Source organism: Cetorhinus maximus, chromosome 21 (assembly GCF_964194155.1).
Source record: "Cetorhinus maximus chromosome 21, sCetMax3.hap1.1, whole genome shotgun sequence".
NCBI classification, from domain to species: domain Eukaryota; kingdom Metazoa; phylum Chordata; class Chondrichthyes; order Lamniformes; family Cetorhinidae; genus Cetorhinus; species Cetorhinus maximus.
In genome coordinates this window covers 64,292,791-64,319,043 of record NC_135899.1, presented here as the reverse complement: position 1 = coordinate 64,319,043, position 26,253 = coordinate 64,292,791, and the positions used below count along the sequence as shown (strand labels likewise).

The 26,253-nt window shown below is 39.2% G+C and overlaps 1 protein-coding gene and 1 long non-coding RNA gene across 2 annotated transcripts in view; both read left to right on the top strand.

Moving 5' to 3' along the window:
* Positions 1–10,994, top strand: part of rragca (Ras-related GTP binding Ca) — a 45,252-nt gene extending 34,258 nt beyond the window's left edge. Inside the window, exons 2-6 of the mRNA XM_078567005.1 lie at positions 1,786–1,985; positions 4,595–4,709; positions 6,059–6,201; positions 8,150–8,298; positions 9,236–10,994. Coding sequence (XP_078423131.1) covers positions 1,786–1,985; positions 4,595–4,709; positions 6,059–6,201; positions 8,150–8,298; positions 9,236–9,387 — 759 coding nt within the window. The 3' untranslated portion in view covers positions 9,388–10,994. The remainder of the gene's footprint in view (positions 1–1,785; positions 1,986–4,594; positions 4,710–6,058; positions 6,202–8,149; positions 8,299–9,235) is intronic.
* A 1,830-nt stretch (positions 10,995–12,824) lies between these two features.
* Positions 12,825–25,873, top strand: LOC144695918 (uncharacterized). Its single transcript, XR_013580031.1, has 3 exons — positions 12,825–14,226; positions 15,101–15,155; positions 22,350–25,873. It is a non-coding gene; the product is annotated as an uncharacterized LOC144695918 (long non-coding RNA).
* The last annotated feature ends 380 nt before the right edge of the window (positions 25,874–26,253 follow it).

The following is a 26,253-nucleotide window of genomic DNA, read 5'->3' as shown; positions in this document are numbered from 1 at the left end:
GATTGTGGTTGACTACAATTCTTCTGCTGCTGATGGCCCACAGTGCATCATGGATGCTCAGTCTTGCGTTTCTAGATCAGTTCAAAATTTACCCCAAAAGCATGGTGGTAGTGCCACACAACACAATGGAGGGTATCCTCAATGTGAAGATGGGACTTTGTCTCCACAAGGACTGTGCAGCGGTTACTCCTACTGATACTGTCAGGGACAGATGTATCAGTGGCAGGGAGGTTGGTGAGGATGAGGTCAAGCATGTTTTTCCCTCTTGGTTCCCTCACCACCTGCAGACCCAGTCTAGCAGCTATGTCCTTTAGGCAACTCGGTTTTTAGTGGTGCTACTGAGTCACTCTTGGTGATGGACACTGGAGTCCCTGTACAGAGCACATTCTGCACCCTTGCCACCTTCAGTACTTCCTCCCAAGTGGTGTTCAACATGGCAGAGTACTGATTCATTAGCTGAGGGAGGTGCAGTATGTGGTAATCAGCAGGAGGTTTTGTCATCCATGTTTGACCTGATGACATGAGACTTCATGGGGTCTGGAGTTGATGCTGAGGACTCCCAGGGCAACTCCCTCCTGCTGCGTAACACTGTGCCGCCACCTATGCTTGGTCTGTCCTGCTGGTGGGACAGAGATGGTGATGGTGGTGTCTAGGTCATTATCTGTAAGGTATGATTCTGAGAGTATGAATGTCAGGCTTTTGCTTGACTAGTCTTGAGACAGCTGTCTCAATTTTCACACAAGCCCTCTGATGTTAGTAGAGGACTTTGTAGGTTTGACATGGTTTGCCATTGTTCTTTTCTGGTGCCAGGTGGTCTGTCCGGTTTCATTCCTTTGGACTTGTCTTTAGTGATTTGATACAACTGAGAGGGCAGTAAAGAGTCTGGAGTCACATGTAGGCCAGAGAAGGTAAGGCAGCAGATTTTCTTCCCTTTTTAAGGACATTAGTGAACCAGATGGGCTTTATGACAATTGACGATGGTCTTATGGTCATCATTAGACTTTTATTTCCAGATATTTATTGAATTCAAATTCCACCATCTGCCGTGGTGGGATTTGAACTTGGGTGTGCAGAGCATTACCCTGAGTGTCTGGATTACTAGTCCAGTGACAATACCACTACACCACTGCCTCCCCTCTGCAGATTTGATGGGGCAAATAGTTTGATTCAGTGCTGTAACATTGTGATTCTCAACTTTGGTTAAGGGCACAACTTGCTGCGGTTAAAAATATGTAAGATTAGTTGAAAGTTCATTTTTTGACAAAATTGCAGAAGGGACAAGAGTTGCTGTCACCTTGAAAATTAATTTAAACCCAGATACTTCAGAACTCATACTGCTACCTCCTGCTGCAACAATAAATTTGAATTGCTATTACTGCCAGACTTGGCATTTTGGCCTCTGGGCAAAACATTTTACATGGTCTGAACAGTGCATGAAATAGTTAATAATAAAATCAACTGGAATCCAATCTGCATTTCTTATTCTTCTACCTCACGTCCCCCCCCCCCCCCCCCCCCCCCCCCACACCCCAAACAAGAAATGAAACAAAATTATGTGCCATTAATGGCCACATTAGTGATTTGAACCGCTGCTTGGTTAGTTGACAGAAAAATCAGATGTTGAAAAATAGTGGTATAGAGGTCACTGTTTCATGAAAGCAGATGACTGGTTTTTGTTTGCTTTTTATTGGTTCGAAATTTCTTTTTGATGCTGATGGTGTAACGTAGTTTGTGGTGTTCTCCTTGCTAATGTCCGCTTACTGATGAATGTTGTGTCCTTGGCAGGATGATTATATGGAAGCTCTAGCAAGACTTCACCTGACAGTATCCAGAGCATACAAAGTCAATCCCGAAATCAACTTTGAAGTATTCATCCACAAAGTAGATGGTTTGTCAGATGATCACAAGATAGAAACCCAAAGAGACATTCACCAGCGAGCCAATGATGATCTTGCTGATGCTGGTTTAGAGAAACTCCACCTGAGGTAAGCAATGTGGATGACAGAGTAACTGCTGCATTGGTGTCAGGCTTTTTGATATGAAAGATATATTCCCCCTTGGAAAAAATGGTGCATTTATGTTGTAATTAACCATTGGTATGAAAAAAAATTGTTGGAGTAATTATTACACTCTTGGTATTTACTTCAGAATCGCTGCTTCCAGCATTTGCCTGCTCTAAATCCTAAGGTATTTTATAATTTTGCTGTAGAAATAACAATGTGCTGTTAATGCACTCTGCTATTAATGTGCAAATTGTCCAACAAGTTCTGGGGATTAAGAGATGTCGTAAATTGCAACTTCCCAAAACTTGTTCCACAATTTGCTTCACCTAAACAGAATTTCATCCTTACCCTGTCAAATTTGCAGTTAATTTAATAGGTATAATAGTTATCATGGTTAAATGTAAGTACCTTTTTAACAAAGCAATAATTCTTAATGCAGTAATTCTTAATGCATTAACAATGTAAACTGGATTGTCATTCCTACAGTTGGTAAATTGTTCTTCGTGTAGTACAAGGGTATCTGACTCAGTGTGATGTAAAGTGACACATGACCTGAGACTAGAGTCAGCTGTGGACTGGACAGAGACCTGTGTAGAAGCAAGCATGGAGTTAGCTCTCAGCTTGGACTATATATATGTATATATGTGCATAGTTTTGTTTTATCAATAAACACTTAAGTTCAACCATACAAGACTCAGAACCTCTTCATGAAACCTACTGAACATTAGATTTTAAAAATGTCAAATTTTAAATATTTGCAATTTTTTCTTTTCCTTCTTTCTCCTCTTAATCCAATTTTTTTCCTCAATCTCCCTTTCTGTACCTGATTTAACTCTAATTCATCTCCTTGGTCATTCATCTTTTTTTCTCAATACTTAAATTTCATTGGCTAAGCACATCCACTGTTGGGCCCACCATTCACTCATGTCCCAGATGCCCTGTTGCTTTCACTATGCTGCTAGCAGCTCTTTTCCAGCAAATTATGGCACAAAATCAAGGTCACTGAACTATGCAGAAAAAAGTCAGATGCTGGCTGACCAGAGTTGTATTTCCAACATTTTCCAATTTTTGTAAATACTGAAAATCTGAACCGTTTTTTTTATTTGACACCTCGGTGTCAGTTATTGTTCATGACAAGAATAATGAACTATTTTCAATTCTAAACGGAACACCCTGTTTCATAATACTTCCTCTATCGAATTGTTTAAAAGAGCATCAACCAATCTTGAAGTAACTTGCAAGTACTAAGCTTAGTTTTATCTTGTTATGCAAGGATAGCTTTTCCTAAATTGCCTCAATGACTGCTTTAGGATGATTGCAGCCCAGATCTCTTGAACATATTTCTCTACGTTTCCCGTTTGTAATGTTTTGTGCTGCCAGTGCACCTAGGGAAAGTCTAATATCTTCAGAACAACTAGTTTATTCATTTTCAGCTTGTGGCAATTAAGCAAATGCTCATAATACTTTAAGACAGTTATTAAAATAAGTTTGTGACATAGCCTTAAACTACTAAACTAAACACTAATTTTAATTCAACATTAAATATTTGTTTTTGTAGCGTGCTGATCCTCAATTTCTGTCCTTTCCTTTGTATGTAGCTTTAGTTTACTTTTTCTAACTAATTTAATCCACTTAATGCCTATGAACTAGGAAAGAGACAATGTCAAATGGGTAAACTTGGGCAGTTCCTGGGGACCAATTGTGCCTTTAACCAGTGAACTTGTTTATGGCACTATAAGGATATTATTTTTGCTGTCTTTCTCTAGTTAAATGATGCATGGAGATGATCTTGAAATTTATTATTAATGCAAAGGCATATACCTAGCTCCTTATTCTTTTCAAAGCTTGCTTGTTGGAAAGTATATGTCATTTCAACAATATAATTTCAACAATTTCTTTCCATGACTAATACAAGATTAGTAACTCATCATGTGAGGAGTTGAGTAGAAACCTGCTAACCATGAGTTTGAATACACTGCATCCACAGCACATTTATTTTGTTACATTACAGCCTTGCAGTTTATTCAAATTGTAAACCATTGGGTTCAGAAACTGATCATTCTGGCTTAAGTATCTGAGGCCTATCAAAAAGGAGAGGCATTTTTCCTGAATGGGCCACTTTCTGGTAACCGAACAAGAATCTGTGAAATGATTTCTTGTACAAACTCTTAAGCCTTTTTAAACCCATCCTTCTAGTCACAAGAAAAGAAACAATTAAGATCTGGTGCTGGTAAGGATAACATGAGTAGTGATGCTGCCATGATCTGTTGACACTAAAATCTAGCCCAGGTTGTTTAGTTGTGGTTTTGAGGGATTTGATTATGTGCAGGCTACAAAGAATTTAATCATGTAATAATTGTGCAGTCTCAATTTCTAGAATTTCTCTGCCACAAATATGTAGCTTTCTTTTTAAATGAAGGACAGTATTAGCTAAAGTATGTTGGGCTTAAAACCATGGCTTAATTTGTGAGAAATACTGTCAGTTTCTGCAGGTTGCATTTTGTTGATGTGCTTGTGGGCAGGTTGAATAGATTTGGACTTTGTAGGATTATACGTTTTCAATATTACTGATTTATCTTTCCTTTCATCAGCTTTTACTTAACCAGCATTTATGATCATTCAATATTTGAAGCATTTAGTAAAGTAGTACAGAAGCTTATCCCACAGCTACCAACACTGGAAAATCTACTTAACATCTTTATATCGGTGAGTACCTAGATTAAAACTGTTTCAATACAGAATAAGGGATGAAGGATAAATACTATTTTTACCTATATTAAAAACCTGACTGGACATTTCAATCTTCAGTAGTCTAAAGCTATCTGTTTCACACTGAAGTTGACCAATTATACCTATGATAGTTATACATATTGCATTGGTAGAGTGCCAAACCTGCTTCACAACATTTCAAACAAAGTGTGCAGTATAACTTGGGAGTGAAATCACAAAGATCGTATTGTAATCTGCTGCAGTTCATTTTCTGTTTCTGGACTGCCGTTCATTCAGGGACTTCAGCAGGACTGCAGTAGGAAGGAAGTCCTGTAACTTGATCCCTTCTACTGAAATGTAAATTAAAAATTGTGGTCCTAGAAGACAATTGGTTGAGCTTGTCCTAATTATTTAAATATTTTCGTTTAAGTTTCCTGCTTTAATATTTGAGAATGAGGCCTTCTAAACTGGGACTTGGCCCAATGATTTAGAAGGGATTACTTGGGACATAAAGCCTGGCCGTCACATTGAGACACCCAGAATGTGTTAGCCACTTCCCTAGGAAACGGTGAAGTTTTTAACTAATCTTTCAAAGTTTATTGGAAAATGCAAACCACCATTAAGCACTTTAAATATTTGAGAGTGTAATTGATCACTTAACAGTGTCAAGTTTTTTCCTTCCCTTTCTCCTCTTTTCCATCCTTCTCCCCTAGCACAACAAATTACATCAATTAAGTTTTCAGTTGAAGATTTGTTGGAGATCTGAATTTAGTTTAGTGGATGTCGTAAGTTATTTTCTAAATTTTGCAAATCTGCACATTTTCCAAATCTCGTTTTTTAAAAAAAAAAGTTTTCCATATCTAACCAAGTTTTCCATCTATTACTTAGTACGTGGTGCTGTTCAGATATGCTTAAAATTATAATTGTCGTCATCTGGTAATTGTTACTTTTGCACCATAAATAATTTTCCAACAATTTGAATTGAGCAGCATCAGTAACAAAGCAAAGTAGGAATTTACTACTGTAGGAATTGAATTATTAGATAATTTGAATTAAGTGAGTTGGACTTGAGAGGAGTAGATCATATGGCATCCAAGAAATGACTGTAGGGGGAAATGTAGCAACCAAAAGACAGTGCGGCGCTATCCTGATTGCCTTTGTCTGCATCATAACCAAAGCAGTTTCTGCTGTATGTTTATTGCACTGTCTGCTGTAACAGTTCAAAAAGAAAGTGTGACAAGTTAAGACTTTGAATTGGTGAAAATCACTCTTCTTAAATCAATAGCTTTTTTTTTTATCAAAACATGATGAACCATGTGCTTAAACTGTTGAATTTTTTTCTACAGAATTCTGGGATTGAAAAAGCCTTTCTTTTTGATGTAGTCAGTAAAATCTATATTGCCACGGACAGTTCGCCTGTAGACATGCAGTCATATGAGCTGTGCTGTGATATGATAGATGTGGTGATTGATGTCTCCTGCATTTATGGGTAAGTAGCTAGGTGCATTAATAAATATATACAGTTTTTAGTACATTTCTATAGCCTCTACAGTGATTCTGATTAGTTTGTCTGGTTTCAATGTCACTGGAAATATTCACAGATTGAGGGGAAAAAAAGATAGAATCCAGCAGTTTTTTCATATTGCTAGCATTTTCATCCACCCTGCTTGTGCATAGGTAAATTGGTTCTCCTGGCAACCCTTGTTGTGAAGAGGTGTTTTCCTATAATCCAAATCATAGAATGGCGCAGCACACAAGGAAGCAATTCAGCCATCGTGCCTGTGCCGGCTCTCTGAAAAACTTTCATTAATTCCTGTTCCCTTGTCCCTTCCTCACAGCCCTGCAAATTTGCCTCTTTGAAGTATTTACCCAATTTCCTTTTGAAAGTTGTCATTGAATCTGCTTCCAACACCCTTTTCAGGCATATCAGCTCATTGTGTAGCATGCTGCTCATCTCCCCTTTGGCTCTTGTGCTAATTACCTTAAATATGCATCCTCTGGTTACTGACCCTTCTGACGCTCTCACCTCCTGCCCTAATGGTGCTGAAAGCCCTTCTCAAAGCTGCACATTCTGATTGGTTCAGATGATTAAAGGATCCTGCTGTGCTGTCTCTGTTAATAGCTGTTTGAAGCTGCATTTCAGACTCAGCAATAAACTCATCAGTTTTCCATTGTTTCCAACTCCCATAATGAGTATTACAGCCCATTTCTGGGTAACAAGTTCCCACTGGAGTGGAGTGGTGCAGAGTATCACATTTGAAAAGTGGAGGTCAATACCCTGGACTCGTACATACAAGGGGGCCATTCTGCCCATTGTGCTTGTGCTGGCTCTTTGCAATTCCCATCCCCCATAGTCCCATTCGTGTCAGCTGTGGCTCAGTTCATAGCACCCTTGCCTTTGAATCAGAGGGTTGTGGGTTCATGTCCCACTCCTGGAAAACCAAGAACTGTGATTGTACTCGAAAGAGTTGCAATCTGTGACTGTTGATAACTCGAAAGAGTTTGAATTCCCCCATAGTCCCATTCCTCTGCACTTGCCCCATAGCCCAGAAAATGGTTTCTTTTCAAGCACTTCTCCAAATCCCTTTTGAAATTTATTGACCATCTTTCAGGCAGCACACTCCAGATCACAGCAATTTGCTGCATTAATATTGTTTCCTTGCGTCGCTTCTGTTTCATTTATTAATTGCCTTAAGCCTTTTTACTCTGATTACTGATCCTTATGCCACTGGAAACAGTTTCTCCTTATTTCCTGTATCAAAATCCTTCTAGATCTCAAACACCTCTGCTTAACCCTGCTTTAAAGAGAACAACCCTAGTTTGCCTAGTTTCTCTACGTAACAGAGGCCCTGTATACCTGGTGCCATTCTAATGAATCTCCTCTGCATTCTCTGTCAGGCCCTCACATCATTCCTAAGGTGTGATGTCCAAAATTGGACACACTCCTCCAGCTGGGACCTGATTAATTATTTATTCAGGTTTAGCATAGCATCCTTTTCTTTTTAAAAACAGCCTTCTCTACTTAATCTGTCACCTTCAGTCCTGTCTCCTAATTCTACACCTTGTCATCTTCCCTCTGCTCCCGTTTTAAAAAAAATAATAAAAACGGCAAAGCGTTTGTTCAACGTTTCTGCAGGCTATGGAGAATGTTGTGATGGCAGTTTTCTAATTCATGGTGCGGCATATATCATATCCCAGATTGGGAAAATGTATGTAACATTTCATACGCTGGACTTTTCTAGCAATCTCTGCATATTCTGCCATCTAGTGACTGAAATTATGTACTGCAGTAATATGTCAGTGATTTAACTTGAGTTTTTTTCTGTAGATGTATCCTTCCTCTTTTTTTATATGGGTCATTGCTGTTAAATTACATGCTAGGAAAGCAGGAATAATTGACCTATGAAAATAATACATATAATAAATTATCTCTGCAGACTTAAAGAAGATGGCACTGGGAGTGCATATGATAAAGAGTCAATGGCAATTATCAAACTCAATAACACAACAGTCCTGTACCTGAAGGAAGTGACTAGGTTTCTTGCTCTTGTATGCATTCTAAGAGAGGAAAGCTTTGAGAGAAAAGGTAAGGTAAACTAGGGTCTGAGTTGCTGCTGAATAAATTTGCTAAATTTCCTCCCTGCAGGATTTGTGGAGGTCACTTTCCTCTTAGATTGATAAACAAAGCAAAACAATTTGGGCTTACGCTTATTTAGTCTTAGCTGCTGGTCCTAGGTATACCTGCATCTTGCATTATCACTTTTAAAGATGTTCCACTTCTACTGAAGTGTTGATAGAATATTTTGAGTTTAGTGTTGTCCAATATGTGACTGTATTAGCTTTAAAATTAAAATTAAATTAGTAGTTTACCTTCGGTATGATGCTTTTTTGAAAAATTTCCCCTTTCAATCCAGTAACTTCTTTAAAAAATGGTATAAAATGAAACCTACACCACATCAATGAAACTGCTCTGTTGTGTTATGACGTTGCTCAGGAAGTGTAATGGAGGACCAACCCATCCTTTGCCCATGCCAGAAAGGTAAACATAGCATACCACAAGAATTATTTGGAGAAACGATTATAGTTTTAAAAAAAAAAACAGCCAGGTACTATCAGCTGCTTGCCTTGGTCTGGATACAAAGATTTCCTGGCTTGGATGTAGACCATACATGCTATTTTAAATAACCCCAATGTGTATATTTTATGGGATTTGAAGCATGTAGTTGTAACATTTCAGGATTTCAGTTGAGGAATATTGAAGTGTTCTCTACCTTACCATTTAACAGTTTATTAGTGGCTCCATTATTTTGAAAGACATGACCCTACATTTATAGCTCTTACATGTGTGAAACTGAGTTTAATTTACCACACTTCTAATCAGGAATACTTCCCTTTTTTACGCTCCCTATGTATCTTGGCAAAAGTCTTCTACCTCCATCAGGAAGTTGTGTGGCTGTGGTAAATAATGGATAAAAGTGGGAAACTGAAGACATGTTTCTCAATGTACCTGATTTCTGTTACAGGTTTGATAGACTACAATTTCCATTGTTTTCGTAAAGCCATCCATGAGGTATTTGAGGTTGGAGTGAGTGCTCACAGACCAAGCAGCCACCAAGTGAATATGCAGAACATGAAGACAGTGACTCACAATGGCACACCCAGAGCTGCTGTGTAGCCCAGCCTTAGGATGACTGTGCCAACCTTCCAGTGATCCAAGTCTGCTGACACAGCAGTAGACAAAACAAAACGCAAGCAGAGCACAACAGGACTTGCATTAAAGATTAGAGTGGTGCCCTTTCTCTTGAAGAGAAGAACATTGTGTACTGAACTTTTGTGGATTAACGCTAAGCGATTCTGTAAGCTGTAACTGTACACTGAGAGGTCTAGCTGTGTCAGTACAGTGGTGGCTTTGCAAAGTACCAAACCCACAATCATGCCAGAATAATATTTCCATTGGTTCAGCCTTTTGATCTGATTTGTACTGTTGTACAAATAGAATAAGATAACACCCTTCCATGGCCTAAATATTTTGACAATTGATTTATTGTTCCAAGTGTTGTCTGCCCATGACCCACCCCCTGCCTCCCACCCCACACCACAGCTTTTCTTTTTGACTCGTCCCTATCTAAAGGCATTGGTTTGTGGACCCTAGGTGAAAGTTGAGATAATTGTAGTAGTGTATGCTGCTACTGCTAATGTTAAAATAACTACAGTCACCTGCTTTTTTTGTGAAAAGACCAATTATTGTTTTGTGAAGGATTTATGCAGGGCCTCAAATAGGGATACTGTCTGCATAAATAACTTCGCCCTCACAGTTCATGCAGCATTACTTACTGCTTAGAATGGTCCAGAACATGTGCACTAGTGCTGGTACTAATATCATTCCTGCAGTACATTGCAGTTTGGTCCCCCTCTCAATTTCAGTGGAGCCAGAACATTTGAAATATTCCTTCACTGCAAAAGCTTTATGCCAAAAAATGCACAAATGAAATGATGAAAAGCATGGATTTCATTAAAATGGATGGAGTGAAGGGAAATGGAAGCCCTGGACCAGCTGTGTGGATTGGTGTGGTGATTTTCTGCACCCTGCAGTTGCATTGCAGATTCCTGCAATAAACTGTTATCATAAGCTTATTTAACTTTGATCTAGTTCTGTTTATAAGTGGTGCAGAATATTCAAATAAATCCCAGTAATGAAGTGAATTGAATGCAGAGCCATTAATCCCTGTTGAATAATAGTTTATTCAAAATACTACCAATAATGACCACGGATAACCACTTGGCTTCCATCATCAATTAATGATACCAAGTGAATTGAGTCTTTGCTTCAACAAAAGGCAACTGCACAATCACATGAAAAATAAATGGTCAACTGGCCAATCAAGTAATACAGGTGAAAGAGGGAGATATTACATTGAGGGTAGTAGTAATACCAGCATGTGTTTAAATGATTATACTATATGGCAGAGCCTTATACAACAATATTGCATATCCTAATGCACAAAAACTCCCTATTGTTACTACTACTTGTACTGTGTTTCACACACCCTCATCAGTACATCTTTGAATGCCACTGTATATTTTACTTGTATGCATTCAGTGTGATTAGAACTGGTACACTCAAAATCACCTGCAGAGTGTGCTGGTATGTTATTGACTTGCTTCAGTATTCACTTAAACCCTCCATATTCCTGATCTGATAACTTGATGCCTTTATATTTATAGCTTCTTTCTTTCACAGATCTGTTTTAAACTTGGGTTATCAATAAATCTGTAACTGGCTTCAGATGTTTTGTCCTTTTCGTGGAATTCTGAATCTGCTGAGAACAATTCTATAATTTTAAATGAATAACATCTAAGGATCTATGGAACAAAGTTTGTTTTAGCTGAGGTCAGCACATCCCACTAATTTGTTTCATTTAAATTTCCTGGTGGCCAATGGAGAGACAACACTGTTCAGAGAATGGTGTACAAACTTTTGTCAACATTTTGTAAATCTGAAACTAAATTATATTCACATGATTAAATCTGCTAACCACTACTTTAATAAAATAAATACTGAATAGGAAGTCCATAGAACTTTGGGAGATGTATGACTGAAGCTTGTACTTAAATTGATCCAACTTAGGTAACAGCTTATGTAGCAGATTATGTTTAAAATATTATAGAATTATCAATAGATGAAGCACAAAGGAGCATAGCAGATTTAGTTGCTAAATATCCCTTGGTTTTTTTTGTGTAAAGCATGTATATCATTGCAAACTTTTGGTAACCTAACCCAAGGCTGTGAGAAACTGCTCCCATACTCGATGAAAGTTTCATTTTGATAAAATGACCATGTTCTAAAGCAGGTCGAGGAAAAGTCATTCTTATGACCAGCAGCTAGAAGTTAATATATACACCTTTTAAATGGGGTTATAGCCCTATCCATCTAATAGAAATCTTGACCAAGTCTTAGCCCTGAACAATGATCTGTGAGCTGAGCTAAAGCTGTTTGTTTTGCCTTGCAAAATGTTGGTGCATTATTGGTTAGAATTGATGAGTGTGAGGTATTTTCCTGCAGGGGAGGAAGAAATGATTGGAGGATGTGGCTAACCTGAGTTGCTGTGACACACCTAATGTCTAATTTGTGGTGTTTGCAGAGGCTTTGGTGCTTTATACATGCCTTCCCTATTGTACAGTGGTGGGCAATACATGGGGACCTGGAGATGGGAAGGCTTTTTAAGAACTGCTTATGCATTGGCTTCCTACACCAAAATGGAACCTGCTTGGCTACTATCAGCTTCTTTGAAATGCCCTCTTTTAGTCTTTTCACCAAGCTGATTGTTATTGCAAAGGTGCTGTTATGGCTGTTGTTTTTTTTTTGGAGATTCATTATTGTGTAATGAGACTATATATACACAGCCTACTGAATCCTTGTATTGTCTACAAAAAGAAAGTGCACATTCTGATGTCAGAATGTGTGCTGGAATAAACCTGTAATTTTTCATCTCCAGTGTTGCAATGTTTTCTTGCCCTTTTTTTCCTCATTTTCCCACCCCTCCCCACCCCTGTCCTAGGCAGTCTGTTCCTGATATAAAATCAGATGTTCTTTTTAAAAGCCATGCTGCATGTGATTAAAATATCAGATGATTGAGAATAGCAGACTATAGGTATTGGTGAATTGAAATTACAAGACAGTAATTCTATTAAATCTTCAGATCATCTTTATATGATGAGAACAGCATTGGTTCTGTGTTCATCAATTGAAGCCCAAATTGGATCGTCCGTCACTGGCAGCCATCTTATGGTTCTTACCATTTTATTTTTTAAAATTGCTGTTTAAAATTGGCTTGTTTTAGTATCAATTACATTTAATGTTTTGGGTGCAAAATATTCTATTTTTGGGGACTAGTGAATTTTTATAAATGTAGACAGTTCTTTGGATTTGGGATTTTATGTATACTGGTGGTAGCATTATACATGCATGTATTAGTGTGATATCAGGACGAGTCCACGTGTGCCATTAGACCTCAACGTCACAGTGCATGTAATGTAAATTGTTCACAACACCCAAAAGCATTGTGTGGAGTTATTCTTCCATTCTTGCTGTATTCATTTTTTTTAGTACTGTGGGACATTAATATCTGCAATTCAAAGGAAGGCCTTTTCAGAATCCAAAAACTGGACCCAGAGGGGAAGAAACTTAAGGTCTGTTCCAAATTGCAGGAAATGGACGTGAGCCACCAATTTTTGAGAACAGTAGGTAATGCACTCTGCCTTTGGTGCTTTGAACTCTTTGGATATGTACTGTTTTTTTGAATTTGCAACTGTAGTTGAGGCAAATTATTTTATTTTATCCAGTGCCTATATGCCAAGTTATAGCTGGTGTAGCAAATGATGGAAGTAAGATGGGTGAAAATTTGGACATTTGGCCTTGGTCTTTTGATGTTTACCTGAAGTACTTCTACAGTGGGGGTTGAACTTCATTTACATGGGTCTGATTTAATAGCCTAACACTTAATGTGGGCCATATTTAGCAAAAGGCTTTTGGACATACTTGGTTAGAAATTAATGTTTTACCCTTTTTTTTTTGGACATCTACCAATTTCTGGGTGCGCGGCCCTGAACCTAATCTGCACCGTGCTCCTCACTGCATTTAGATGTCCTTGGCAGCTGCCTGAAGCCAGTATTGAATTAGTTTAAATATGTAACAATTTCCTGTGCCTGTTTCAGGACGCTTATGCAAAATGTTTTATGTATATTTAAAAAAGGACCATTGTAGGAAGAAGTAGGAGAAAGTGATCCTATTTGCTTCCCCTTACTGTCTGGCAATGCTATAGGCTCAAATTTGATCCCCCAGTGTTGGGTGACCTGTCTGGAGGTGCGACATGCCAGTGGCTCACCTCTTGTTAAAATGAGGTCCAAGGCCGAACTCTGGATGAGCCTCTGGGCCTTGGCAATAAATTCAGTGAAATCCATGGCGGTTGAAACAGGAGCATCAAGCTCAGGGTTGTTTGGGCTCAAGGAGGATCTGAAGGAGCAGGACAGCAGCTTGTTGCAACTAGTCACTCGTTGTTCCCCTTCTCTTCCAGCCTGATGTGAACACTGGCGGTTGGAACTTGCAATGTAAAACCAGGATGTGCATTTCCTTTAGCACTGTGAAAATCCTTAGTCTCCATACAGTTTGCTCCTCATTCAGGTGATAGAATCAATTTTTTCACTATTTACCCACAGTAAGTCCCAAAGGTTTATTTGCTCTTTTTTTTTTGGCTTCTCCCACTCGATGCTGCTGCTCCAAACTCAGTAGAAAATGCTGTGTGCTATGCACAAACAATCCTGCTACATTTCCTAGTTCTTTTCCCTCCTGCACCCATCCCCAACTTCCCAACTCTTGTTCCCTCTTATTCTCTCCTATCCCTCTATGGCCCCTCTTCTGAGTCCCAGCCTCACCAATACTGATTGGAGTGGAATTTCTAAATATTTCAATGTAAATTGGGATAGGCCTTCTGCCTCAACCTCCTGAGAGATTCATGTAGGAGCTGATGATTCAGTTTACAACTTTCTATGTTCAAGGTAAACCTTGCAAATATTTTACTGGTGTTTTCCTGAATAAGTACAGCCAGCAGTTATAAGCTCACTAAAAGCAATACAAGTATATAAAGCTGAATGAAGTGTCTGGAAATGTGCCCGTGACTCTTCACCAATCTGTCAGAGTCTTATTTTAATTCTTCTACGAATACTGACATTTACTGTCCCAGAATTTGGAGGGGGTGTTTTTGTACAACTATATAAGGCACATTTTTCCACTTATTAATTCACTAAATAAGTTCTAAAAATATAACTTTTTTGTATTGGGATTGTTGAATATTACAATGTACTGGCATATAAAAAAAATTGTAATAACTTTTATAGATTCTTTTTGTTTATGCACTAAAACATACTCAATTTAATCTTTGTTCCTGGGAAGTGCTTGGGGCTTGAGGCACCAGCAGAGGGCAGAATATGCACAAAAGTAAAAAATAGTTACGTTTTGTTTGAAACTGAGCGTTGGAAGCTTCTCACTACGAGAAATAGTTGATTTTAAGATTTTCAGACTGCAATGTCTTTGTATTTCATGGTATGACTGACATCAATCAGGCTCACTTTCCTTCGGTGAGAGCAACTCCTTGGAGTTGCTGACAATTTTTCAGAAATTCACCGAGCTAAATCTTTGTAGGTTATGTGCAGCTCGCGAGTGTTTTTGATAACAAAGCATTGCAGGTAGAGACTGCTCACTCTATTTATTATGCATGTCGACTGTCATTCCCTTTAAGCTCTGGATGTCTCATTCCATAATGTTGCTTTGTAACATCTTTCTTAGGCTTTAATATGAAAATAACCTATGGAACCATTATTTTTGTCCACAGATTCACCCAAACACTCACACTCCAACAAAATTGATGGCATGGGATCAGAAATCAGGTGACTTGATTCATGTTTACTGAATGTTTTGGGCTGGTTTCAGCTGTGTTCAATGTCCATTGTGATTCACTCCCAATTTATCACGGTTCTGAAGCAAGATCATTTTATAATATGCTGAATTTAATCATCTTCAACTTTCCCATTTCACTCATTGATTCTCAACTTCCACTAGAAAAATCCACTTCATAATTGTGAGGCAAATTTCTTTTCAGTGGTTAGAAATGCAAGTATTTGCTATAACTGAGTTTCAGATAAGCAGCTGGTGACCAGTCAGATTGATTGTCAACATGAGTCCTTTTAGTCAAATTCATCTCCGCTTGGTGATAGCTTACTATATTTGTATGCCTATGATTTCGATAAAAATGATTAGGCTACTTTAGATATAGCTCTTAGAACCACAATTTTGCATCATAGGAGTCCATTTGATTCACTACGTTTGTGCCAGCTCTTTGTAATTTAAATACTCATCCTACTGCCCCACACTCTCCCAAGGACCATATACCATTCTCTGTTTTAAATATTTATCCAATTTTCTCATAAAAGATGAAATGGTGTCTGACTCAACCAGCTGTGGTAAGATATTGAATGCTCCCATTGTTCTAAATAAAGAAATTTCTCAATCTTTCTACTACTTTAAACTGTTTCTACAATTTAAATTGTTGGCCACTTGTCATTAATTCATCAACCAGAAGAAATGGTCTTTTCTATTCACTGCAAATGCTTCATTATTAAAAAAAATCTTAAATTTGAGTATTTTCTGCTATAATGGAAATGGTTCCTGTCTCACTTTTTCTTCGTACTTTATCTACCCATACTTGGTCTCCTCTTGGTGAATCTCTGCTGTCCCTTCTATAATGGGGTGCCCAAATCTTTAGTAAGTGTCGTGCTCTCTGATCCAACCGATGTTTTTTGTATATTTATCATTATTTCTTTACTTGGTTATTCTCTTCCCATATTTATAGGACCCCAAATGCTGTGTTGGCCTTTTTAAAGCCTTATGCAGTTAAACTCTTGTTTTCCATGAATTATGTACTGAAGCCCTTAGGTTTATCCACACTATGATATTGGGTTGGCGTCCAGAATACAAAATACTCTTACTTCCTTCCACTCCCAATGCAGTTTTCTTCCTTTAAAAAAAATCTTCCTGGAAAAGGTGCTATTGGGTGACAGTGCACCTTTTCAATGTGTTTTAAACTGACTGCATTTAACTTGTATCAGCTTTTCAGCCTTTTACAAAAAAGCCTATCTTGATTTGAGATTGAGAACTATCAGTATTGCCCATTTACAACATTTGGAATGCAGGACTGGTGGTGCACTGGTTATAGTAACAAGTGATCCAGAGGGTGTGAGAGCCTATTTCCCCCTCTAACAAAAACCCTTCTGTAGTAATCTGATGTGTAATATACCTTACAAATGTTGTAATGAAGATCACATGATCTTAATACCCAATAGCAGAATAGTGTGGGCTACCTCTAGTCAGCAACCTTGAGTTAGTCTGAATAGTAAAGACAGTGTGATGAGTTGTAAGCACAAGTGTAGCTGCTGAGTTCCTTTTGTAAATAAATAATGTGTTTCTTCTAAGAACGGTCTACTGATGATCTCTGTCTTGGTACCAACTTGGTCACTCTGAAACGAGCATACAACCCATATCAAAAATAAAAATAAAAGTACCTGGAAAAACTCAGGTCTGGCAGCATCTGCGGAGAGGAATACAGTTAACGTTTCGAGTCCGTATGACTCTTTCTGTTGAAGAGTCATATGAACTCGAAACGTTAACAATTCCTCTCCGCAGATGCTGCCAGACCTGAGTTTTTCCAGGTATTTTTATTTTTATTTTTTTGTTTTGGATTTCCAACATCTGCAGTGTTTTGCTTTTATCTTAGTGCAACCCATATCCTTTGACTCCAACAAACCAGGGCACTGGATCCAACACCTTCATTATATCAATTTGTGAATTTGTGTGAAATTTGTGCATGAATCGAAGGCAGATAAATATTAATATAAACTATTGGTTTCTGAGTCATAATTAGGTGTATGACTTCAAGTAGTATTACTCTGCTTCCTTTCAACCCACCCTGCCCTCAACCCCACCAATGAAGTTTAACATCATAAAAAAATAGCTGTTAAATGGAACCTTTAAAGGCACGTTACTTTCCTCATATACACGGGTGTGCCAGGCTGTTGCCTTGAGTGAAAGTATTTTTTTCAAGGCTGGATGTAACTGATTTAGATAGGGGACTTTTCTGGTTTGAATGCATTAATTGCTTTAATTGGAGCATTCTTGGCACAGGCAAGAGTTTCAAAAATAAAACTGGAACTGGGTTTGAAATTGTAATGAGTTTTATTTGCAAGAAATTATTGAGATTGTAACAAGCTCCAAAATGCCAAAAATTGCACTAAGTTGTCTGTTCAAACTTAGCTTGGGGTGGGGAATACAGTTGTAAAATATATTTTAAGACTTAAGCATTCTCTCTAGTAATTTCTAAGTCCACTTCTGTTGCAAACTGCATTTTTATGCATTGCAAAAAAAATTGTCAAAAAGGTAATTTATGACGAGTACTGCTGCACCTTCAATCTAACTTCTTGCCTTTATGTATCAATGAAATCTTTCTGGGGCTGTATTGATTTTGTTTTAAATTGCAAGTCAATTTTTTTCTTTCAGCTATGTATATATGATCTTTACTTCTGAGACCTGTCAAACACCTTGCAGACTGAGTATCAATACTTTTTCTAGTCCTAGCTGATAATCTAGGATACCCAATTCAGTTGTTCACTAGCTGAAGTCTGGCGAATGTAAAAGGTTAATTATTCACTTGCTGCATGGGTAGGGGCACTCTACTACCATTTCTCAATTTACAAGTATAAACAAAAAAATTATAATTGAACACACTTTAAAATGCTGCATGTCCCCTTCCATGCTACATGCCAATACACAGGTTCCTAAGGATATCTGTGCATTACCCCACTTTCTGGGATTTTTTCAGGAGATATATTCTGCTTTAGCTTAAAATACATTTTATTGATAATGCTGGATCCAAAAATTCATGATTAGGGTGAGCGAACATTAGAGGAATAACAAAAGGTGCAACCGGAGACAAGTATACTCATAGACAGTTACAGCATAGAAGGAGGCCATTTGGCCCATTGTGTCTGTGCTGGTCAACAAAGATCTGACTAATCCCATTTTTCAGTGCTTGGTCCATAGTCCTGGAGGCTATGGCAATGCAAGTGAATATCTAAATACTACAATGTTACGAGAATTTCTGACAACCACTCTTTCAGGTAGTAAGTTCCAGACTCACCACCTTCTGGGTTAAAAAATTTCTCAACTCCCCCCTTAGCCTTCTACCTCTTAACTTAAATCTATGGCCCCTGATTATTGATCCTCTACTAATTGAAAAAGTGCCACCTTATTCAACCTTCACTGCTCCAAGGAAAGTAGCCCCAGCCTATCCAATCTTTCTTCATAACTCAGACCTCCAGCCCAGGCAGCACCCTGGTAAATCTCCTCTGTACCCCCTCCAGTGCAATCGCATACTTCCTATAATGTGGTGACCAGAACTGCACTTAATGCTCCAGTTGTGGCCTATCCAGTGTTTTATACAGTTCCAGCATAATCTCTCTGCTCTTGTATTCTATGCCTCAGCTAATAAAGGCAAGTATCCCATATACTGCCTTAATCACCTTTATCTACCTGCCCTGCTACCTTCAGGGATCTGTGGATATGCACACCAAGGTCCCTCTGATCAGTACTTTCCAGGGTCCTACCATTCATAGTGTAACCCTTTGCCTTGTTAGCCCACCTCAAGTGCATTACCTCACACTTTTTTTTCTAGGTTGAATTCCATTTGCTTCAGCTCTGCCCACCTGTCTAGTCCCTTGATATCTCCTGCAGTTTACAGCTATCCTCCTCTCAATTTACCACCCTACCAATTTTGATGTCATCCGTGAGCTTCTTGATCATACCCCCTACATTTAAGTCCAAATCATTTATGTACACCACAAACAGCAAGGACCCTAGCACCGAGCCCTACGGAACCCCACTGGAAACAGACTTCCAGTCACAGAAACTTCCCTCTACCATCACCCTCTGCTTCCTCCCTCTCTGCCAAATTTGGATCCAATGTGCCACCTTGCCTTGGATCCCATGGGCTCTTACTTTCTTGACCAGTCTGTCATGAAGGATCTTATCAAAAGCCTTGCTAAAGACCATGTAGACCACATCAAATGCATTACCCTCATCAACACTCATGGTTACCACCTCAAAAAATCGAACGAATTTGTCAAACGTGACCTTCCTTTAACAAATCCACTTTGATTATCCCTGATTAATTTGTGTCTCTCCAAGCCTCTCAGAATTCTTTCTAGTAACTTCCCCACCACCAAGATTAGACTGACTGGCCTGTAATTTCCTGGTCTTTCCTCATTTTTTTAATAATGGGACAACGTTAGCAGTCCTCCAGCCCTCTGGCACCTCACCTGTGGCCAGAAAAGATTTGAAAATTACTGCCAGTGCCACTGATATCTCTCCCCTTGCCTCCCTCAACAGCCTGGAATGCATTTCATCCAAGCCTGTGGATTTATCCACTTTTAAGGCCGCTAAGCCCGCTAGTACCTCCTCTCTCTCTCTCTCAATTTCCTCTAATATTTCACAGTCCTTCACCCTGATGCCTATACCCGCGTCGTCCTTATCCATTGTGAAGACCAATGCGAAGTGCTCATTGAGGACTGTACCCACGTCTTCCAGGTCCCCACACACGTTACCTCTATGGTCCCTAATTGGCCCTACTCTTTCCCAAGATATTCTCTTGCTCTTTATATATTTAAAGGAAAACCCAGAGGGTTTTGTTCTACCTACCAATGCTTTCTCATGCACTCTCTTAGCTTTCCTAATTTCCTTTTTAAGTTTTCCCCCTGCATTTTGTATACTCTAGTATTTCTGTAGTATTGAGCCCTCGGTATCTGCCATAAGCTGCTTTTTTTTTTTTAATCCTAACCTTTATGTCCCTTGACATCCAGGGTTCTCCTGACTTGGTCCCCACCTTTGTCTTTACAGGAACATATTTGCTCTGTACTCTCACTATTTCCTCCTTGAATGCCTCCCACTGCTCTGACAGAGTTTTATCTGCAAGTAACTGATCCTAGTCCACTTGGGCCAAATCATATTTCACCTTAGTAAAATTAGCCTTCCCCAGTTTAGAACTCTTATTCCCGGTCCAACCTTATCCTTTTCCATAACTATCCTAAATCTAACTGAGTTATGATCACTATCGCCAAAATCTCCCCAACTGATGCGCCTTCCACCTGCACAGGTTAATTTCCAAATATTAGGTCCAGAACGTCCCCTCCCTTGTTGGGCTTTCTACGTACTGGCTAAAAAAGTTCCCCTGGATGCAATATAAGAATTTTGCTTCCTCCTGTCTTGTACACAAACTATTCCAGTTAATATTTGGGTAGTTAAAATCCCCTACTATTACTGCCTTATTATTCTTTCTTCTCTGAAATTTGATTACATATTTGGTCCTCTATCTCTCCCTGACTTTGTTTGTTTGTTTGTTTGTTTGGGGGCTTATAGTACACACCATACTATATGCCCCTTTTGTGTTTTTTACTTCTACCCATATAGCTTCATTTGATGACCCTTCCAAGATATCATCCCTCCTCACTGCTACAATTGATTCCTTGATCAATATTATGACCCCCACCCCCCCCCCCCCCCCCCCCCACCTCCGCTTTTATCCCATCTTATCTTGTCTGAATACCCTATAATCAGGAATGTTGAGCTGTCAATTCTGCCCTTTTAGCCCAGTCTCGGTCACAGCAATGGTATCATACTCCCATGTGCCTATCTGTGCCCTCAGCTCGCCTGTCTTATTCCTCAGGCTCCTTCCATTAAAATATATTCGGTTTAGCCTTGCTAAACTAACTTCGTTCTTATCTAGCCTATGCTCCCTCTGCCTTCCAGACTCATTCACTAGTGTTATAGCTTCCAATTACATCACAGCTTCTCTCCCCTATGAACTACTTTTCAGGATCCCACCCCCCTGCCAATTTAGTTTAAATCAACCCCAACTGCATTAGCAAACCTCCCCGCAAGGATGTTGGTCCCATTCCTGTTCAGATATAACCCAACCAAATTGTACAGGCCCCACCTACCCCAGAAACGGTCCCAATGTCCCAGGAATCTAAAGCCCTCCCTCTGCACCATCTCTCTAGCCACGCATTCATCTGCTCTATCTTTCTGTTCCTATACTCACTACAGTGTGGCACCAGAAGTAATCTGGAGTTTACTACCTTTGAAGTCCTGCTTTTCAATTTCCTACCTAACTCCCTAAAGTCTGCTTGCAGGACCTGATTTCTCTCTGCCTAAGGTCCCAACATGGACCATGACCTCTGGCTGTTCCCCCTTCCCCCTTCAATGTCCTGCAGCCGTTCCGTAATATCCTTGACCCTGGCACCCGGGAGGCAACATGCCATCCTGGAGCCACATCTACGGCTACCTGTCTACTCTCCTCACTAACAAATCCCCTGCCACTATTGCCCTTCCACATTTCCTCCTCTCTCTCTCTCTCTCTCTCTCTCTCTCTCTCTCTCTCTCTCCCCCCCCCCCCCCCCGAGCAGCTGGACCACCCATGGTGCCATGGGATTGGATCTGGTCACACTCACCTTTTTCCAAGGCCAAAAAAATGGTTTGCAAGTGAGATGCCTTGGGGGACTCCCCCACTACCTGACTGGTCCCGGTGACCACATCGTGAAACTTGCTATCAATGAACCCCTCAGCCTCGTGAATGAACTGTACTGCCCCAGCTGCTGCTCAAGCTCCAAAATCTGGAGCTCTAGTTGCTCCAGTCAGAGGTACCCCCTGCACACATGATCAACAAGACCGCCAGGAGTAATTAGGATATCCCACAAAGCGCAGGATGTGCAAATCACGGGACTGAGCTCCCCAGACATATCATAACTAAATAGAATATGGACTTTTGCTTTTATTTTACCCTTACTCCTTCTTTAGTATAGACCAGATGCTAGATCCTCTAGGTGCTGCTGACTGCCTGTCCCAGGGTTGTCCTCTTGCATTCTCCCGTAGATGCTGCCAGCTGCCTGTCCTAGGGTCCAGCTCTCGCACTCTCCAGAGTTTGTTATTGGTTCTAGGAATTACTCAATACTGAATTTGTGCTGATATTTTGTTTACAGTGGCCAGTGAAGTTCAAGCCTCAAGAAGATTAATCCTGTGATTGCATTTAATGGACTGTGTCAGCAGGTGGCAGGCTTGATCAGATCTTTACAACTGAGTTGGCCAATTACTATGGCAGATATTGGCAAAGGATTGTTAAATTGTTTAATTTAACCTCAGCAGCCATTCTTCTGATCCTATAAAAGTTCTATTTGGATTTTCAATAAATGTTATTGTAATTTGGTGCAAAATCAATTTATTACAACAAAATCTGAAACTTAAAGATTCAACTGAATTCATTTTGTGTAGATTTTAATTTAATTTCAAGGACTGAAAATATTCTCACATGCAATGTCAGTAAAAATTAATACAGAGCATTAGATATATTGTCATATATAAGAATGTGTTCATATTAAAACAAAATTGAAATTCTATGAAATAAAAGGATATTTCTGCTCTGTGAAGTATCAGGTCAGCATTCCTCGTTGCAGAGAATAGTTTGAGTGTGATGTATCTTTAATAGGAAAGCAAAATTGTGGCCCTTGAATTATATACAAAAAATCACTAGTAAAGAAAACAAGGTGGAATATGCTGATTAACGAAACATTGTTCCATGATTTGCACCCATTGCCATTTTCTAGTGAAATCTAACCTTCTGACAGATATCTACATTCTACTCAGCCTGTTATTGCAGTACTTCATAAAGATTAAAAAAAACAATTTATGCCAAAAAGTATTAGGAAGTCCCTGAGGTCTCATTAAACTGGTGACATGACATTAGAAGGCAGCATCTATAACTGATGTTCAAGCAGCTCTCCTGCAGCTGGTCTGTAGGAAACCACATTGACTGGGCACACCTTAGGTTTGTAGAAGCTGTATTCTATTGATGATGCTCATTTGTTTTAATTGCTTTGATATGATGTGGGCAGTCTGAGGTGGCACAAAGTACATCACAAAGTAATTCTGAAAAAGTAGAGTTCATTTGCTGATCTACCCATCAACATAATTTGCTGATAATCAAATAGTTTATTTTTTATGTATTCAAATGCCTGGTAGCAACATTTCTTGACAAAGTAAGAGTGTCATCTTGAGCACTTGGCATATGAAAAGCCAAGGCGAGAAATGACACTTCGATTTTGTCAAGGAATGTAGTTCCCAGGCATATAAATAGTTTCCAAACTATTATATGTTTAACGCTTACAAGCTGTTTTTAAGAAAATCTGAGAAAGCTAGCAGAACCACACAGCAGGTCAATCAGTAAGGGTGGGGAGAATAGGCAATCCATGTTTTGTTTGCATCCTTCAAAATTGAACAAGCGCTTGAGAAACGCTGTGTGGTACTTGGGGGGGGGGGGGTAGGGATGGAAATAAACAGGTAAGCATGAGAGCAAGTATGAATGGAATGATAGGGTGTTATAACACATCTTTTCAGTCAAATGATGGATAGAAGCATTACAGTAATAAAAGATGCTTAAAAAAAAAAATGCATGAATGGTTTAGGAAAATGGGAGATCATGAAAGTGGAAATCCTGAGGACCAATATAAACATAAGATCCTGGCAAAGCACTGCGGGTTCAAGCCCAAAAAAATAGGTTAACGGAAGTAAGTGCATCCCTCAGCAACCCTCTACCCAGCATTCCCCTGCCCACGCTGTGCCACCCTGAGACACCCTTCATCTGGACCTAGTGCTGGTGCCTGAGCGATTGCATCTTTCACTGTTCTGTTCTTTTCTCTTTGAAGCTGTTTAAGATGATGAGTAATCAAGCCAAAGGAACATCCTAGTTGGGTTCCTGCTGGACAGTTCACATAAATGCTGTGGCCTTGAGAGCAAGTCAGAGGCTTGGCATTGTATGGCGAGTGACTCACCTCATGCCCCAAAGCCTTTCCATCATCTACAAAACACCAGTAGTAGGTTGCTGACGTATTCTCCACTTGCCTGCCTGCACTTAAGCTTTACACCTTCCAGCACAGAGCACCGCAGTATATACCAGCTTTAAGATGTACTGCAGCAACTCGCCAAGGCCTTGAGAGCACTTCCCCAATCTGCAACCCTACCACCCAGAAGGATAAGGGTTGTAGTAGGTATCTTAGATATCCACCAACTTTTTTTTTTCGTTGTTGCTGTATCAAAATCCTGAAATATTATCTAACAGCACTGTGGTTGTTCTTGAACTTTTGCAGTACATGTGGTGCAAGAGAGCGGTTCAACACTCAAAGGGAAATTGGAGATGGGCAATAAATATTGTCCTTGCCAGGAACAACCAATCCTATGAATGAATAAATAAATTTGAAAAGTATCTGAAGTGTGAGAATATGAGCAGGTGCCTCTCTGATGCCTCTATGGCTGAGTAGTTTCAACAATGAACACTTGAATGAAGTATGGAAGGGTGATTGGTGCCTGTGAAACTGTCCAGCACAGAATCTCTACCTTTAGGAGAGGAGGAGGTGAAGAGAAGGAGAAAATTGAGGAAGCTAAAGGTTACATATTAGGCTTTCTAGAAGAAATAAGACATCATCTCATATTGTGATATTGCAAGTTAGAATTCTCTGAACTATTGTTCAATATTAGTGTAATGTTTAGGTATGATCTTCAGGCCAAACAATTAAGATTTTTGCTTATTTTGATTGTTGCACTTGTGAAGTGTTTGCCAGCATAGTTTTGTAGTGATGTAAATTATATGAAATACTTTGGCAAAAGTAAGGCAGGAATACCAGGAGGTTGATTTGAAACAGGCGGGAGCAATCATTCAACAACTCGGTAATGAAACTTTAGTAATGCCTGTACAGTTGAATCCTGATATATACACTATTTGGTTTCCTGAAGAACCTCTGTGAGAATTGTGATTATATTTAGATCAGCACTCCTATTCATTGCAAAGCAATGCACCACAGCCCATTCAATCATCCGTTCAGCCTCTCAAACCTGTAAACAGGAAACACTAAACAAATGCATAGTTTGGATAAACATGATTAAACTTCTAAATTATGCTGCTGGTCTCCAGGTAACTATATTTCATGGACAAAGTATTAAAAACAGGTCAACGGGGCAAACATTTACAGACCAGTTAGAGGACATATTTTACATTTTCAGTTCTCCAGGATAACCACAGTGACAGTCCACATTGTGGATGGCCTCTTACAGCATTATTTCCTCAATGATTGACTTCAATACAAACTAATATTTTTAAAAATCCAGTTTTTCTCCTTTATAAAGCAGATACACGATAGTGTACCACTTCAATATATTGTTAGCAACAGCAGCCATACACTGAGTAGTATTGCAGAGTGTTTATTTTACAAAATTGTAATCAATATTCAGAAGATAACATAGGAATCAAATTTAGAATCTAATTCATGATTCTGTCTTCACCTGTTATTTCCTGTGTGTGAGACACTTAAACTGAACATTCATGTTTGGCAAACATGTAAAGACAAGCTCATGTAGATAATAAGGAAAGGGATTGGTAATAATGCGGGCAAAAATTTGAAATTTCATTTTGCTTTGATTTAAATTCTTATGAGTTTGAGGTTTGATTAAAATGTTACAAAGGAAAAAGAAAAAAAATGCACTTAAATAGCACCTTAAACTTTCAGAAAATTTCTAAGTGCTCTACACCCAATGGATTATTCTTTACCGAGGATTGTTATATAGGCAAAAGCAGCACCCCATTTTGTGCACAGCAAGGTCCCACAAACAGCAAGTGAATGACAAGACACTTTTTTTGACAATAGTATCCAGGGAACTGGAAAAGGTTAGTGGGATTTTATAGTTGAGTAGGCAGATGGGTCCTCTGTTTAATATCTCACCCAAACAAAGGCCATTCTGACAATACATACTTGCTCAATACAGAACAGAAGAGACAGTCCAGGGGCCCATCTTTTGAGCTAGAAAAGGGTGGCAGCAGTTGGCTGCCTGTTTAACACT